Genomic DNA, 18,943 nt, shown 5'->3' with positions numbered 1-18,943 from the left:
AAAGCCCTTTAACTCACATCTCCTCCAGAATGGAGGGGGTGCGTTCAGATATCGGCCAGATTTACCCCAAAGTCCCTATCAGGGTGCAGTTCACACACAATTCAGGTTTTTCCACTGTGCATTAAGAGTGTAGCCTGATTTATATCAGGTGTAAAAAAAAAATCCATATTTGCGTCGGGTTTTTTGGGACAAAACATAAGACCGAAAGTTTGCAGTAAAGCTTCCCAGTAAACCAGCCAGGGGCGTAACAAGGCTGGAGTGGGCCCAGAGACAAAATTTTAAGATGTGCCGCTCACTGATACACACACACACACCCTTCACAATATATAGTCATGTGACTTGCCTCTGGGGGGCCCCTCGAGGCGTGGGGTGCCCCCAGGCAGCTGCCTCCCCTTGCCTAATAGTAGTTATGCCCCTGAAACCAGCGGTGAAGCCTGCTGTGTGTAAATGTCCTTGTTGTCCCAAGTATCTGGCGACAGGTTTAGGAAATGTTTTTCTCTTCTGGAAAGCCTGGAGAGCGGCTGCCAATCAAAACTGAGTCTCAGCAAGGGTAGTAGCCCAGGAGCAGTATGTGTGTGAATTTATTCCAGTGCTTTTTTAATGTGGGCCAAACCAAAAAATATATAGGAGCTATTCTGACGATCAGTGGAAAGCGGGCTAAGGGTGCTTCGCCCGCTTTCCACCGATTGTGAGACTCACCGGGCTCGCAGCCAAGCCCGGCTGAGTCAAAGCGGGCCACCCGCGTATGTAGCCCTCCCCTAAGCCCGGGTTAGTGGAACAAGCGCTCCGCCAACCCGGACTTCCCGATCATGAGTTGCTGCGGCGCAGCTCCATGCTGCAGCTACTCATGAGTAGGCACCCGGAGGGGAAGCGAAAAGCCGCCTCCTGGCTCCAGGGGCCTCTCCAGCGTGCTCTGCACACTTGCGCAGGGCATGCTGGAGCTTCTGGGGGCTGATCGGCCCCTGCTCCCCCCAGCATCTGCCGGCTCCGTTACGGAGCCGGCAGTCGTGTGGGCGGCTGGTTCGGCCGCCCAGGGCAGATTGTCTGCTTGTGTGTGGGGAGAGTGGGCTAAGCCTGCTCTCCCCACTCACCCTTACAAAGCGGGTCTCACTGATCGAAGTCCCGCCTCATAGTGTTTTAAACAGCAATTTTGAACCAATTAGCCAGGATGCTGACTTAGCCCTACTCATAGAAGATTCATTGAAATAATGGGACTTCACAAACTTAAATTCCATTATGTCAATGAGTCTACTTTGAGAAGGATTAAGTCAGGATCCCAGCCATTGTGTATAGTAATGCTGCAATCCTGTGCACCCTTTCCTGGTAGTAATGCTTGCTGAACTCAACCAGGCTCACTTCTGAATGGACATGCATAGGATTGCACTGTTAGATAATTATGTAAGTAACAATCCACATGGTGAGATGAGGTTCCTTCCCTTCCCATACTGGACTGCCGTGTGAAGCATCTGAGCCTTATGCCACTGTGGCAGGAGGGGAAGATGGGAGCTGTGCCATCTCCTCTTGATGTTGGAGTATACACTGCCGGGGTAGCCCCTGGGCCAAGTTTGGGCCCGTGACAGAAGGCATGAGGCGGCATGCACTGTGGCAGGATGGGCGCACACTGGTGGCAGGGAGTGTGTGCGCTAGTGGTGTATCGGGGTAGACTTGACCCCAATAGGGGAGGTTCGTTCCTGGGCAGATGGAGCCCAATATCAGCCCAGGCGAGAGGACTTTAAGATCAAAGATTTATTCTGCCTTAAGTACAGAGGTGCTGCCTTGGCTAATGCCAATGTGCAGGACAAAGAATCATTTCAAACAGCCATACCTTTATACAAGAAAAATGCAAAAGTCATCTACACAAGAAAACAGCATGTTGATGCCAGGGTGCCTAACCAAGGCCATACAACAAATACGCAGGCAGACAGCCAGTCTCCCCACCGTTATCAGCTCATACCACATTCCACGGTCGCTGTAACCTTTGGGGGATGGAAATCTACTAGACGGACAAAGCTTTGACAGTGCTTTGCACTGACAGGCAAAGCAAATTATCTTGCAAAGAACTAACTATATCCAAACTATTTCAAGCTGTGCATTCTATTTTCTAATCTACTATACATCACTAGTGCCCTCCACCATCTAAACAGTGAAGATCACTGGGTTAGAGTGTTGGACTAGGACAGCGAAGACCCAAGTTCAAATCCCCATTCAGCTATGAAACTCACTAGGTGACTTTGGGCCAGTCACTTTTCTCTTAGCCCCACAGGACTGTTACGAGAACAGACAAAATAATCATTGGGGCGGGGGGAGAGCCAAGATGGTGTCATGAAAGCTGCTGGTTCTGTTAGCTCCATTCAGTGGGAATTATTTCTGCCCATATGTCTGAATTTTTAAACCTTTTAAAGCTTCTCTAGTCTGCTTATGCTATATTATGTCTGAACACTCTCTTAGAAGAGGAGTTATTTAGTTGTGTGTCCCTCCACCCCTTTTCCTTAAACTCTGATCTTCTGTTTGCAGTTTGTTCCCTAGAGGAGTTATGCACTTAATCAGCCAGAGCACTGTTGATCAGACTGACCTTTTGCCTAGTTTTTGTTTCTTTTTAGATAATTTGGTTTTTACTAAAGGGTAACAGATTATTTTCTCTTGAAACAGCTTGAGCTAATTGAAGCAGCAATAGTTATCAAAGAAAGAAGCTGCAGGGGGATAATACCCTGGTAAATGATAAAGAGTCTTTAATGAACCTATCTCCTGCACAAGTGTCTTTACTGAGCCTATCTCCTGCACAGGTTGGAGGGCTGGAACCAGGTGACTGCCCCAGGTTATCAGCAGACTTTATCAGAGATCAAGGTTTATTAACAGTTCAGACCGTCCCTGCAATATTTGAAAATTTAAACTCAATGAGCCCGAAGGTTGATTGCATTGTGGCGTCAGTTGACACCCTTGTGTAAAAACATCATCTAGCATAGCTAGCTCTATCATAAAGTCTTCTGTGAGCAGAAATGCTGTGGGCACAGGGAGTTACTCCGGCAAGATGTTTGATACCAGAATTCTTGAGACTAAACAGGTTGCACTTTGGATAAATTAACAAACTAGCTGGGCCAGGTACAGAGCATCTGGGGCAGACATTTTCTCTCTCCCGCCCTGGTGCTTATTTTCCTTGCCAGCCCACCAGCCAGCCAGCCACCCGGCGGCCCTTCCTCTGCCAGCTGCCTTGGCCCGCCACCTCCTCCTGCCCACCGGCCAGCTGAGCTCCTCCTGCCAGAGGCCACTTCTTCTTGCCCACTGGCCGGCCAGCCACTTCCTCCCAGAGGCCAGCCAGCTACTTCCTCTGGTTTTGTCTACAGAAACTCTCTGGGCTTGGGAGGGATAACCCAGGGGGAAAACCTCTCTTAATTTGGCTGGCTCTTGGACAAGTACAAAAATCTTCCACATGCAAGCCTACACGTGATGGGAAAACTGATAGCTGCTGAACGTATGAGGACGTGTTTGAACCATTGAAATCTCCCTTTGGCCACCTCTTTTCTTGAGTTAAAAATCAACTTGGAGAGGCTTGTAAAAAGGAAAGAACTAAAACAGCTTTATTCAATTACTACAGAAGGCTTCCATCTGAGGTTCTCTCAGCTTCTAGATACAGTTAAGATTACTTAGTAGGATTACAAAAATAGGTTGTCTTAATGCACGCTTAAATGTTTACAAAGGCTTTTGCAACGCTCTAGGTGTGTTGAGCGCAGCTAGAGATTCTTATTTCACTTACATTGCAGGTAAACTATAACAGAACAATATGCAGAGAACACACACCAAAGAGATATAATGTCCTTGACACAATGTCTGAGTAAACAAACTTTTCTGTTGACTAAACTTGCCTTTTCCTTGAACTCAAACACCTCCTGGTGGGAATTCAAGCTTCCTGCCCTCCTGTCTTTCAAGGATCTGCAGATTTATTCTCCTGCAGCCAATCTCCATGGCCACATGTCCTCCTGTGCACCTCCAGCCTAGCTTCTTCTAACAAAGAACTCCCTTCTTCCTGGCAACAGCTCTCTAGGTCCCACCCACCTGGTGTGTTGATTGGCAGAGCCCTGAAGTTCACCAGCCTATCAGTCAAGACAGGGTTCACTTCCTGTTAACTTTTTAGAGAGAGGGGAGTCTGGTCACTACAATGTCAAAATTATATCAGGCCTCCAGAGTCTTTCTCCCTCTAACTCTCTAGTGCCGGGGAAACCCCAACCCCACATAACACTCAGGTCTGTAGAACCATCAATTGCAAAACATTTCAACTCAAATCTGATAAAGTGTGCTGATTGATCTATATTTATCGGGGCATGTTTGGATCTATAGGAAAAGAACTTTAAATCTGCAAGGCTTCATTTCTGCAAGGCAAGTCGTGAACTAACTCAAATACTATCCATCAATCATTGCAACATGAATTGTCACACTATCCAGGTGTATGCCTCCAATAGTCCGTTTCAGCTCTGCAGAGTAATCCACGTTGACAGCATCTCCTCATGTCTCAACTAAACATGTTAAGAACCAGGAGGAGCTATAGCGGTCAATTAGATCAAGAATCAGGCATTTAAGATGAACTTTTTTCAAACCTGAAAATGTTGATAGCACCAGTAAACAGGGAAGGTAGCACAGCCATTACGATTTGCTTTCTTGACTGATGTGTGGAACTCATTAACATTTGATACATTCATGATATACTTTACGCTCAGAAATAAAGCAAACTGAGGTAGCATCTCTGACAAAAAAATGGAAGGACAGGAGAAGACTCCGGGCTGCAGCTAGTGCATTCAAAGTTCAAAACAATAAAGGAGCAGGAGTCATTCACAAATACTTTCATCGCCACTTAAAAATCCCGATTCTGGCCCCTGAGAGGAGGAAACGTGTCAGCATGTTACAAAGCAACTAGGCAAAGATCCCTATCGTCTTGTTCTCAACTGAAATTCAGAGAAAGGTAGCTAAACACTGTCAACAAAGTCAGAAATATTCCCAACCCATACCTCCCTCAAAAGATGCATCAGACAATCTATCAGGTGTATCTGTCTAACGTGACTGTGGCTGGACCAAGGACCTGTGCATTTCTGACTGGACATCTACTATACAGGTGGCACTGTGGAGAAGTACTGTGTCTTCTGGAGATGCATCAGGCAGAAATTCACTGGGGTGTCCCTAACAAGTCATTAGGGAAACTGAACCTATTAGATTTCTGCCTGGGCACATTCCTCACACAAGCCAAAGCCAAGGAATCATGGATAAAAAGCCAAAGCGTAAACAGAAATCTGTGAAAAAAACCTTAAACAAGGTAAACATATATATACATATAAATACTAATGAATAAACATGAAAGCATGCTACAAATATTTACCAGGTTTACAAATCAAGGTGTAATTGCAAAGAGTTACAAAAATTGCAGCAGACTGAAGGAGGCAAGCATGCTTGTGTAGACACTTGTTATGTGCTGCTTGATTGAGCAAGGCTGTTCCGGACATATGATGTACTTTTGAGGAAGATAGTTTCGAAACTGGCGAGATTACCTAGATTACGCCTGTTAAGGGATTCATTTTCCAGTTTGTGAAGAAAGGGATTCATATTTCCAGTTTTGTGAAGTCTGAAGATTTGTTTGGCATCTCTGGCTTCGAAGTACTGTGTCTTGCTTTGTACTCAAGTTGTGAAGATTTGGCCTTCAACTTTTACACTTGTATATTTTTCCCAGTCTGTTTGTACTGATATTCCAGTCTGCTGCAATTTTTTTAACTCTTTGCAATTACATCTTGGTTTGTAAACCTGGTAAATGTTTGTAGCATGCTTTCATGTTTATTCATTAGTATCTATATGCATATATATGTTGACCTCGTTTAAGGTTTTTTCACGGATTTCTGTTTACAATTGATCACATTCCTTTTCAGCCCAATTACAAGCTGAATGACCAAAGCAAAATATGCCTCATTTCTAAAGTCAGTATAATATACAAGACTATTTTTACAAGATATATGCCTAAGTGAAGTTGGGCACCTTAATGAGCAAGCTGAATGATTTTTAAAGCACAAACCAACATTTAAAACATCTTAACTCAAACCATGGTTTTCGGATGACTAAATTCCTCTTCTGTGTGCTAGCACTTTTTGATCTTTACATTTGAGCATAAAGCGTGGAAGCTTTTTCCACACAATGAGCATTGACATTTCTCACAGCAATTAGACTGCGAGCTGAAGTTCTTTACACACCCTAAACTTTGATATCATTTCTACCTTGTGTGAATGTTTTGATAGCAAGCAAGTTGTGACATCTAGCGGATGTTCTTTCTACATTATGAGCATTGATATTTTCTCTTCAATGTATGGATTTCTTGTTGATTCTATAACTGTGAGCTGCAGTTGAAGCTTTTTCTATATACTGAGCATTCATATGGATTCTCCTATGTGTGGATTCTTTGATGGCAGATAGGTTGTGAGCTGTACCTGGTTATTTCCACATTCTGAGCACTGTTATCGTTTCTCCCCTGTGTGGATTCTTTGATGAAAAGTAAGCTGTGAACTGCGGCTGAAGCTCTTTCCACACACTGAACATTGATATGGTTTCTCCCCTGTGTGGATTCTTTGATGATAAATAAGGTCCCATCTCAAACGGAAGCTCTTTCCACATTCTGAACACTGATATGGTTTCTCTCCTGTGTGGATTATGTGATGACGAGTAAGTTCTGAGTTGCGGCAGAAGCTCTTTCCACACACTGTACACTGATATGGTTTCTCCCCTGTGTGTTTTCTTTGATGATTAATAAGATCACATCTAGAAGGGAAGCTCTTTCTACATTCTGAGCACTGATATGGTTTCTCCCCTGTGTGGATTTTGTGATGATGAACAAGTCTTGAGTTGCAGCCGAACCTCTTTCCACACACTGAACACTGATATGGTTTTTCGCCTGTGTGGATTCTATGATGAAGAGTAAGTTTTGAGTTGCGGCTGAAGCTCTTTCCGCACACTGAACACTGATATGGTTTCTCTCCTGTGTGGATTCTTTGATGGTAAACAAGCTGTGTCTTGCAGCTGAATCTCTTTCCACACATTGAACATGGATATGGCTTCTCTGCTCTGTGGATGCTTCGATGATAAGTAAGCTGTGAGACATAACTGAAGTTCTTTCCACATTCTAAGCACTGATATGGTTTCTCCCCTGTGTGGATTCTTTGATGGGAAGTAAGTTGTCCTTTCTGACGGAAACTTTTTCCACACATTGAACATGGATATGGTTTCTCCCCTGTGTGGATTCTTTGATGGGAAGTAAGGTTAGCCTTCTGACTGAAGTTCTTTCCACATTCTGAGCATGTAAATCGTTTCTCCCCTGTGTGGATGCATGGATGTGAAGAAAGTTGTACTTGTTCATGGAATTTCTTTCCACATATTGAACATGGATATGGTTTCTTCCCTGTGTGGATTCTTTGATGCGAAGTAAGTTGTCCTTTCTGACGGAAACTTTTCCCACACATTGAACACGGATATGGTTTCTTCCCTGTATGGATTCTTTGATGGGATGTAAGTTGTCCTTTCTGACGGAAACTTTTCCCACACATTGAACATGGATATGGTTTCTCCCCTGTGTGGATTCTTTGATGGGAAGTAAGGTTAGCTTTCTGACTGAAGCTCCTTCCACATTCTGAGCATGTAAATCGTTTCTCCCCTGTGTGGATGCATGGATGTGATGTAAGTTGTACTTGCTGACGAAATGTCTTTCCACACATTGAACAGGGATATGGTTTCTCCCCTGTGTGGATTCTTTGATGGGAAGTGAGTTGTCCTTTCTGACGGAAACTTTTTCCACACATTGAACATGGATATGGCTTCTCCCCTGTGTGAATTCTTTGATGACTAGAAAGGTGTGAGATGTAGCTGAAGTTCTTTCCACATTCTAAGCATTGATATAGTTTCTCCCCTGTGTGGATGATTTGATGATTAATAAGGTCCCTTCTCCAATAGAAGCTCTTTCCACATTCTGAGCACTGATACGTTTTCTTATCTGTCTGAATTCTTTGAGTTGTGTGAAGGCTTGAGTTGTGGTTTATGAATTTCACACGATGAGAGTTTTTATTCCTCCCGGTTCCATTGCAATCCTTTGTTTGAACTGGAATTTCAGGCACATCAGTGTATTCAGAAGCAGCAGCTTTCTTCTCCCAGAGATATTTTGCTTGCCATTTCGTACTCTGCAGTTCATCCTTTTTCTCATTCTCACTTCCATCACCTGCAGGAATAAAATAAAGAGAGCCTCCCCGTGAGGGATGAAACAGAGCTCAAGTTACAGAAGAGACCTAATTATTGGTTTTTGAATTTTTAATAAATAAATTCTTTTCTCATGGAGAACCTGATCCTTTTGTATTAATCATCCCGTTCATTCGCTCTAACTGGCAGCCTGGGGGGGCGGGTGTTGTGGGATTGATTTTGGGGTGCTCCGCAAGCATAGACCCAGGTTCAATCTCCTGAGGGAGAATCTGAAATAAAGGAGCTAGGAAGACCCTGGATGCTGACAGTCAAGGCACACAGTACTAGACATGGTGGACCAATGGTAGCTTCACCTGCTGGCAAGTTCTAGGAAACCTGCTATGACAGAAACTCTCCCTCACCCATAGTTTGGGCCTAAATGATCCATCAGTATAACCTCCCCATTCCACAGTTCCTAAAGTCCCTGCCAGGGAGAGCTGCTCTTGTGGTAGTAAGCATGACTTGTCCCCTTAGCTAAGTGGGGTATGAAAGGGAGACTAGAAGTGTGAGCACTGTAAGATATTCCCCTCAGAGGATGGAGCCGCTCTGGGAAGAGCAGAAGGTCCCAAGTTCCCTCCCTGGCAGCTTCTCCAAGATAGGGCTGAGAGAGATTCCTGCCTGCAGCCTTGGAGAAGCCGCTGCCAGTCTGTGAAGACAATACTGAGCTAGATAAACCAATGGTCTGACTCAGTATATGGCAGCTTCCTATGTACCTATGATATTTACTACATGGCACTGCCATTCTGGGAGTGCCCAGTGCCCTCCCATACTCATGTTTCAGGCTACAGGCTTGTAGTTTATTTATTTAACATATTTATATACCACCCAAAACCTGCGTCTCTCGGTGGCTTACAGTAAAAACAATATAAATTAAACAAAATTAAAATGATTAAAAGATTAAAATAATTTAAAACCAAACAAATCTAATTAAAAGCTTGAGTGAACAAATATATCTTCAGTGACTTTTTAAAGTTACAAGTGTTAGGGATACTCTTATTTCAAAAGGGAACACATTCCAAAGCCCAGGGGCAGCAACGGAGAAAGCCAATGGCAACAGAATAAGAACCTTTCCAAATGATCTCAACGGGTGATGGGGCTTGTGGCGGAGAAGACGTCCTATTAAATACCCAGGGCCTAAAAGGTTTAGGGCTTTATACATAATAACCAGCCACTTGTCTTTTGCCTGAAAACGTATTGGCAGTCAGTCTAACTCTTTCAATACAGAATCTACACTCAGAACACTTCAGAAACAACAAAACCCACTACCCCATGGGTTGCTAACCCATGGGTGGTTGGCACCCTCGCTCTGGGCCACCCCAGCACCCCCCAAGTGCAGTTATGGGGCTGCTGAAACCTCCATTCTTCCCTATGGAGAAAAACCTTAAAGCCACTTGTGGGGTGCTGGGGTGGCCCAGAGTGAGTGGTGGTGTAGTGCACAGAGGGTGCTAACCACTCCCATGGGTTGCTAACCCATGGGGTACTGGGTTTTGTTGTTTCTGAAGTATTCGGAGTGTAGATTCTTTGGTTGCATATAAGATTTGCAATGACAAACCATGAATCCACTCTCACTGCTAACCTTAAAGACACATAAGCTTCAAAAATCACTTAAAAATCAGCCCTTTGCCCAATTCCTTTCAAATAATTCTGATAGCTTCCTTGCCCCCCTTGGGCACTACCACCCACCATACTCTGCTCTAGGCTACCCCTTCCCCCCCCCCCCCCGACGTGAAGCTATACAGTTGCTGACACTTCCATGCTTCTTTATGGAGAAAAACCTTAAAGATGCAAAAACTTCAAAAATCACTTTAAAAAATCAGCCCTTATCCCAATTCCTTTCAAATAATTCTGATAGTTTCCTTGCCCCCCTTGGGAACTACCACCCAGCACATTCCACTCTAGGACACCCCTTTCCCCCTGACATGAAGCTATACATTTGCTGCAATCCTCATTATTCTCTATGAGGAATTCAAAAATACTTTTAAAATCCACCAATAATCAGAGTGTCTGATTGCCTTGGGGTTTCGTGGGTGGTAGGCACCCAGGGGTGCCTACCACCCACCCCACTTTTGAGCCCCTAGGTGCTCCACAATAGGGGATATGGGCTGGTTTGGGTCCCATTATACCCTATGAGAAAAATTAAAAATATTTCAAATATTCATAAAAAATCATAGGGGTGTCCAAATGCTTCAGGGTTTGGGTGGTTGTTGGCACCCATGGGTGCTCCACAATAGGGAATAACTGGGCTGGTTCAAGTCCCATTATACCTTATGAGAATAAAAATAAGTTTCAAAAACTCATTAAAAATCGTACGAGTGTCCGATTGCTTTGGGGTTTGGGTGGCAGGTACCCATGGGTGCCAGCTACCACCCCACCCACTTTTGGAGGTTTGAACCGAGGGGGATTTGAGCAAAACCAAAACCGAACCACCCCCTCCTGGTTCGAATTCAAACCCAATTCCTGCACCATCTTCTCTGGTTAGTTAAGTGGCCAACTGTTCTAAGGCACAGTCATTTAGCACATATAGAAATATAGCCTCTCTGTCTATACCTGCACATGAATTTACCCAGTCTAATCCACCAGCAATCCTTCCCTCCCCATCCTACAGAATTTGTATCCATCGTTCCACCAGGTTTATGTTACAGCCACTATGTTTATGTTTTCACTAGCAACCAAACACTCCAGCTTCCCCATTTGGCTCAGAGGCTTCTAGCATTGGTATCTACACAGCTATACATCAAGTCTCTTACCTGGCGTTAGTGGTGTGCATGGTTTGAAATTCCCACGGTCCGGCATGGGGGGGAGTTTCTCTTTAAGGGTGGGATGGTAGTACTTCCCCCTCCCGCCACTCTTCCCCCTCCGAACGCGCGCCACCAGCTCTGCCTACTTTTAAGCTAGCAAAGACAACGACGGGGGCAGGGGTGGCAGGGAGGAACTCTGCCACCCCTAGAACGTTTTGAAAACCGCCAGCGCCGGAGGGGGAAGAGCGGCGGGGGGGGGAGTACTACCACCCCCCCTTAAAGAGAAACTCCCCCCCGCCCTTCCGAACCAAACTGGGGGAATTCCGGACCGGTCCGGAGGTCTTGTCAATGGCCTCCGGACCGAACCATTCACACCACTATCTGGTGTTGGCGTGTGCTATCTCCCTTACTGTTATTTGACCAGCTGTCATGTATTTCCATCTGCTCCACTCTTTGCTCTACTCTGTCCCCTTCTGATTTATCCAAAATGTATGCATCCTCCCACCTTAGGGGAATTTCCTTGTCAAACCAGATACTACCCTGTCAGCAATCCCTCAGACATCATCTTAAAAGCTGCTCTGTGACCTTTCTGATTTTAAGTGCCAGCAGGCTAGTTCCATCTTGGTACCCCATTTGTACAGGATTCTCTTGCCCTCAAATGTATCCCAGTGCCTAACAAATCTAAACCCCTCCCACCGGCACCAGAGTATCATCCACACATTGAGACCCCTCAGCTCCACTGAATTTATTAAACCAAAAAAACTCAGGCTAGGAAGAGCACTAGTCCAGGCTGGACTAGATAGTCCTTGAGTCTGATCCAGCAGGGCTGTTCTTAGGTTGTTAGCATTGGAAGAGAAAGGGGGACTACTTAAGCTGAAGGAAGTTCGACCATAACAGTTCAAAGACTTCTGGGGTGGAAGCCAGTGCTCCCTCTAACATGGATTCCCAGATGTTGTTGACTACAACTTTCATCTTCCCCAGCCACGTGGATGGTGGGAGTTGTAGTCAACAACATCTGGGAATCCCTGTTACAGGGAACACTGGTGCTAATCTATTTTGTAAATAGATTAAATAAATAATGTAAATAAATATATATATAAATATAAATAAATAATAAATAATATAAATAAATATATAGCCTTGTGCATGCAAAAGCTGGGAAGAGCCACCAATGGTGTCCTCAACCACAGCCCTCTAGTTCACTGTTGCAGACCAACAGAAGCAGCAAAGGGAAGGAGGGGCCTTACCCAGAGAGGCCAGATGCCCACAGATCTCCTCCATGACTTCTGAATGCAGAGCCCGTTGGTCTGGATTCAGCAGAGCCCATTCCTCTCCTGTGAAATACACAGCCACTTCCTCAAAGGTCACTGGACCCTGAAAGACAAAGGAAACATTGTCGCTAATGCAGCAATCCAAGAAACGAGCAAAGGTGCGGGCCTAGAAATTCTCCTCCAGGGCCCAAAGCTTTCCCAGTGGGTGGCTTCGACAGAATAAGCCAAGGGAAAGAGACGGATTGTTTAAGACCCAGAGAGATACACAGGGGATAGAGGCCCGCAGGCAGTGCTCCCCTTTTCTCCTGTATGAACCCTCCCCTACCTGGTCCAGTTGCACAGAGGCTGTCTCAGCTCTCCCAGAAAAAGAAGAAGGCCTGGATGGAAGAGCCAGTGTGACACCATCACCTGGGAAGGAGACCAAAACAGATGCAAGATTCATCACTCAAGAGGCCTGTCCCTGTGTTGCTTTGTTTTATGTAGTATACAGTTTTGAACCTTACTTTTCAGTCCCAAGATGGCGTACACCAAATTTTAGGACCACCACATAAAGGGTTTGAACAAGTAAATAATACAGCGAACAGAGATTCAATCAGAAACCATGCAGAGACTAAAATCAGGCAGTATTAAAGGCCACTGAGAATAAATACATCTTCAGCTGCTGCCTAGATGTCCTTCCCCACCATGTCCTTCCCCACAAACAAGTTCCAAAGAGGCTGTCAAAGCAGCTGTTGAATATTGACTATATTCAAGAGAATGAGATCAAGTTTAAATATGCCTCATTAACTCTCTTAAGTTAAAACTGCTGCTCTTGCATCTACCAAGGAAGGGGATGCGATCAGCAGGCAGCCTTCCAGCTGCAAGTGGGCAAGTTCACCCTGGGACTTCTTACCCAGCAAGGTGGCCCCTCCTCCACTTGCTTGCACGATCCACCTGGATGGAGTCCTCTCTCCATTGTCCAGATAAGCCATTTCTGCCACAGGGAAATCGCTTTCTACTTTGGATGGCTTCTGGCCCTGAAAGACAATTGAGAGAGGGATTAGCAGATGGTTTGCACTGCTAAAGGTTTCCCCTGCTACCTGAGAAAAAAGTGGCGATTCTCTTTATTGAGCAGAGAGAGCACAACTGGCCCTATCCAGCCACAGCACAGCATCCCCCCAGTGGTTGTTGCTGGTGTCTGTCTTCTGTTTCTTTTTAGATTGTGAGCCCTTTGGGGACAGAGAGCCATCTTTATTTCTCTATGTAAACCGCTTTGGGAACTTTTGTTAAAAAGAGTATATAACTAGTTCTAGTAGTAGCAGCAGCACTAAGTTCTTCCGTGGGACACTGCTGTATCTTCCCTCGGGGTTTCTTGTGCAACGCTCCACCATCAGGTCTGGAGGTGTTTAAAGCGGGATAATCAGCTGCTGCCACCACTTGTTGAAACTTGCATCACTCACCCTGAGCCCTGGAGCCTGATAAAACTACCACCAAGAATTTACTCATTTGGAATAAATAGCACATTTTTCTCCTTCTCAAAGAACTACAATCGAGCACATCTTCCAACCATTAACATGTTCACCCTCAACTTGACCATAACTGGCACAGACTATCTCTCACCCAATTTGCATATGGAATCCCCACTGCCCAATCACCACAGCCCTTTTGCTGCTTCTGCTACATCCAGTACAAAGCTTCCACAGTCTATTTGGCAGGATGCTTATTCTCCTCATTTCCTAATGATTGGAGAAAGATCAGAGTTCCGCTTGATAAAAGGGGAGGGGAGGTGTGACCACGTGGGGGGTTGTTTTGTTTTGGAATTATAACAAGAAAATATTTTGTTTGTATTCATTGGTCTTCAAGTATACAATTCAACTGGAAATTATATACTGAATGTAGTGGAGGTGGCAAAAGTACTGTGGTGATTGGGCAGTGGGGAGAAGGAGTCAAGCCCAGTTACGGTGAGACTGTTACCGGATGGAAAGTTGCTCTATGTAGCTCTGTGTCAAGGAGAGAAACCTCTTCCTTTAAATGTAAAATCTTAGAGACGGGTTTCACTTTTAAATCAGGTTGCAAAATTATGGACATCTATTTTGGCAGTGAAGTTGAACCACTTCCTTGAAGATTATATACATCCTGATCAAAGTGGCTTCATCCCAGAGACAACATCAGAAGAACAATTAATAGAAAAATTTGATGCTGTTCTCATTAGGTGCTGAAAAGGCTTTTGAGAGATTAGAAATCTCTTACCTATCTGAATGGTTGAGTAAAACTGATTGGGGGGCAGGGGGGGAGAGATTCCTGAACATTTTGAAACCCTTATACAGTAAAATTCAAAAGCTCATATGAAAGTAAATAACTTTCCCTTGACTAAAAAATATCAAGGGGAAGATAGCAAGGTTGTCCTTGATCTGCAGTCCTTTTTGTTTTCTCAATGAAACACCTAACAGCTGTAGATCAGATGATACTTCTAAAGGAGTAAAAATAAGAAATCTTAGACATATGATCAGTTTATTAGAAGATGACATGATGCATCTAATCACAAACCCAAAGGTTGATTTAGAGAGCATAACTAAGATATTGTTCTGTTTTCAACAGGCTTCAGGTTTTAAGATAAACGATTCAAAATTAGAATTTTCATGTATTAAAATGCAAGGTGAACTCAAAGACAACGAGTCAACAAGAGAAATAATTATGATCAGCTCTTTTTTTACAGTTAAAGATTCGTTACAATGTTCAAAATTAAATCTGCCATGGTTGATGAGAATTCACACTATAACAATGTTAGTGGTACACAGACTGTTGGACAGTGTTGGGATCTGACTGTTTGACAAAAATATGGAATCAAACCTGTTTCAAATCACAACCTTTGGATATTAGGGAACTAAATATGAAGGTGATTATTAGATAGTATAGAAAAGGGGTTCTCAAAATTGGGTCCCCAGAAGTTATTGGACTTCAACTCCCATAATCCCCAACCAAAGGCCACTGGGGCTGGGGATTATGGGAGCTGAAGTCCAATAACATCTGGGGACCCAACACCACTCCAATTGTGGAGTGTTATATATTTAATAATAATTCTTCATGTTGGAGGAAATGCAACAAAATTGGTTCTTACACTCATATGTTCTACAGTTGTCCATGGATCATAAAATTCTGATTCAGAGTTTGTCAATATATAAAATATACAACCAATATTCAGTTACAACTAGATTTAAAGGTAAAGTGTTCTGTCAAGTCGATTTCGACTCCTGGTGCCCACAGAGCCCTGTGGTTGTCTTTGGTAGAATACAGGAGGGGTTTACCATTGCCTCCTCCCACGCAGTAGGAGATGATGCCCTTCAGCATCTTCCTATATCACTGTTGCCTGATATAGTACCAGCGGGGATTCGAAAAAAGGTGCTCTTACTAAATTATTTTGATCAGGGCAGGGATGTCAAACTGAAATGAAGTGGTGGGCCGGATTTGATTCCAATGCACCCCTGGGGGGGCGGGGGGGTTGCACATATCCTTGCACCACCTTCCATCTCCCTCCTCCTCCACTCTCCTTCTCTCCCTTTCTTCGTCCCTCTCCCAGGGTGGCAGCAGAGGGGAATGGCTGAAGAACAGGAGGAGCAGCAACTTGTTGGGGGCCGGATTGCAGAGCTCTTCATGCCAGATGCAGCCAGCAGTTTGACACCCTAGATTTTGATGAGCTGGAATTGGTTGGTATTGTAAAATGCTTGATTATACAACTAGTAACTTCAGCTAAACTTACTATAGCAAGGAACTGGAAAAACAAAAATAATCCTTCCATTAGAACTTGGTTTGACTAGATATGGAATCTTTTAGTGCAATACAAAGTGTCCCAACATGTCATGGTAACCTTAAATCTGAGTCAAATTGATATTTTTCTAATAACATGCTTAACTGGATTAACTGTAAGAGACCAGAAAGTCTGTAGTCTAATTATATTGTGCACTACTGTCTAAAATCTGGTTTTGTCTATGGAGCAAATGGATTTAATGGGATAATGGAAAATTACATGAAGGTTTGTGCATATTTAGAATTCTCATTTATTTTAAATCTGATGATTTGTGAAATTACTTATAATGAATATTTTCTTTTGTGTTATTTTAACTGTATATGTGTTTCGGAAAAATAAACGATGAAAGAAAATCTCTAGCACAACCTTATACCTTACCTCAAAAATAAATACAAACCAATATTTTCTACCTGAAATTCTATAGTAAGCAAAACTCCAATTTCATTACTCCTTGGACAGGGAGATTCTCTAGTGGCTCTGAGATGGTGCATCTCAAGTCCCAGGGAGGTCCCCTCTGCTCTGTCTCTCTTGGCTTTCAGACACAAGGCAAAGGCAGATTTATTTCAGGGAGTCTGGGGCAGTTGAGGATAGTGGTAGATTGTGTGCCCACTGTTTTCTTCTCCCAATTGATTTCTAGCACATTTACAGCAACTTTGACACATTTTGTTAGCTACCTTCAGGATTTTAAATCAAAATATGGCATATCAATATCTCAGATTCATCATCCAGGCACAGTTCAGTCAAAAGAAAAAAAAAACACCTTGATGCCTTTGCTGGAATACAACCCCCGTCCCAAAATGGGCTAATAGTGGGGATGTTTAGGAAAGCCTCATACATATTTTCAGCCCATAGGAGGGACCAGGAAGAAAGAGATGCTCTCACCTGCTGCTCTTCCTGCTTCTTGGCGTCTGCCTGGCTCAAGAGGAAACCTTCTGCCAGGGCCACCGTCTGGGAACTGGTTTCCACTCCACATTCTCTGACCCAGCTCTTCATCTCTGGGGGAAGCATGGTCAGCAATGGCTCCAGAACCAGCAGGTCCAGCATCTGAGCCTTTGTGTGCTTTTCTGGCTTCAGCCACTGACAGCAAAGACTGTGGATTCGGCTGCAAACCTCTCGGGGTCCCTCAGTCTTCTGGTAACAGAATTGTCTGAGTCTGAGTCTGCGACACTTTGCAGCTGAGCTGGTGGCGCCCTCACCCAGAATCTTCTGTACGGTTCTTTGCCAGAGTTGCTCACTGCTCTCTGTCTGCTTGGCAAGAGGGTCCCTTCCTGCTGCAGGGCCAGCTGAGTGTTCCTTTTCCATCTCCGCTCTGCACTCCAAGGCAGCTTCCAGGAATCCTGCAAGATCTCCTTGCTCTTTGGTAAGCCTCTCTCATAAAGCAAGGACTGACGGCAGATGGAGCTCTTCAGTCCTGCCAACACAACACATTACTTATTATTTATTTATGTATTTATTTATCTATCAAATGTGTACACCGCCCCAAAATTTCCTCTCTGGGAAGTTAATAGCATAAAACCAGTTAAAACGTATACAAAAACTTAAAACAATTTAACAATTTAAAAATCAACCACAAATTAACACCTAAAAAAAGATTTATTTTATTTTTACCATTTCTCACTCTGCAGTATGACATTCTTGTAGCTGAAAAGGGTTTTAGAAACAAGAGAGAAAGTGATCCTAGCTAGCAACCAAGGTTTCTCCCTCTAATAAATCCAGAAGGGTAAATCCATTTGAAATCAGCTCCAAGGCCTGTCTGGGTGCTTTCTCACAGGATTTCACCATCAGGACCTCCTGGCTAAGCACACTGGATGAAAAGAATCTATGAGTATGGGTGTCTCAGGGTCCAATGTGGGTGAGGGCATCTCTCACTTCCCCTACCCAATTCAAGGGCTGCCTCCCTTGTGCAAATCACCTAGAGATCTGTATATGGGGTGGTATAGAAATATGCCAAATAAATAAACAAACTTAGACAACATGTGTACAAGCATCTGCACATTCATACAACATGACATCTTAATATGGGGTGGGAGGAAGTGACACATGTGAGAGAGTAAGAGAGATCTTTTTGTTGTATTGTTTTTATGCCTGTTTTTATATGTTTTTATACTTTTAACATGATGTTTTAATTGTCTTTTTATTGTATGTTTTTAACTTTTGTAAACCGCCTTGGGGTTATCTTTTTAACGAAAGGCAGTATATAAATGCAAAAATAAATAAATAAAATAAAATCTCGCTTTCTCTTTCCAGCCCCGCCCCCACATGGAGCTACCCTTCTGCTTTTTCTCCCTATCCACTATCTGGGCATCTCCACCTGAGCTTTTCTGGTGCCCTCTCCCCACCTTTCTGCCTGGCTGGCACTCACTTCCGCACACTCTTTGCTCTGGGAAGTCCTAGGCCACCACCATTCCACGCAGGCTGGGGGCTGTGCATCAAGGGATGGATCCAATGCACAGTCTCTCCTCTCTTGCAAATGCCCACTGATGGATGTGGACCGCCCCGCCCCGCTTCACCCCTGAGACGGAGTCTGCCCAGGCCCCCCTGGGTGCTGTCTCTGGTTTTGCATTCTGAGCACCCGCTTACTAATATCCTACCTTTGCCTCTTTTCACGGCTCAGGGGCTGAAACTGCGTGCTTGGGCGGGGGGGGGGGTTGGCATCAGCTCCCCAGTGGGCACGTCAAGGCAGCGGGCAGGAAGAATCCCTCTACCCTCCACCACCACCACCACCACTCCGGATTCCCCTCCTGAGCACTTACATTGCCCTCCCTGCTGCAACCCACATGCCCTTTGCACTCACCAGGTTTTCCGGCGTGTCTAATGACGGCAGGAGAGAGGGGGAAACTAAGTCTCCTGTCCGGTGGAGGGGGGGGGAGGGGGGAACCGGATTTCTCCCTGACACACACTTC

At 44.4% G+C, this 18,943-nt stretch overlaps 1 protein-coding gene across 1 annotated transcript in view; it reads right to left on the bottom strand.

Moving 5' to 3' along the window:
• The window catches only part of LOC128343883 (zinc finger protein 850-like), a 43,930-nt gene extending 24,987 nt beyond the window's left edge, over positions 1-18,943 (bottom strand). The window contains exons 1-6 of the mRNA XM_053293317.1: positions 18,835-18,943; positions 16,923-17,451; positions 13,149-13,272; positions 12,582-12,664; positions 12,233-12,359; positions 6,485-8,230 (exon numbers count right to left, since the gene is read on the bottom strand). Coding sequence (XP_053149292.1) covers positions 6,485-8,230; positions 12,233-12,359; positions 12,582-12,664; positions 13,149-13,272; positions 16,923-17,342 — 2,500 coding nt within the window. The 5' untranslated portion in view covers positions 17,343-17,451; positions 18,835-18,943. The remainder of the gene's footprint in view (positions 1-6,484; positions 8,231-12,232; positions 12,360-12,581; positions 12,665-13,148; positions 13,273-16,922; positions 17,452-18,834) is intronic.

Source organism: Hemicordylus capensis, chromosome 2 (genome assembly GCF_027244095.1).
Source record: "Hemicordylus capensis ecotype Gifberg chromosome 2, rHemCap1.1.pri, whole genome shotgun sequence".
Lineage (NCBI taxonomy): Eukaryota > Metazoa > Chordata > Lepidosauria > Squamata > Cordylidae > Hemicordylus > Hemicordylus capensis.
Note: the sequence above shows the minus strand (reverse complement) of the source record. Positions and strands in the feature narration are given on the sequence as shown.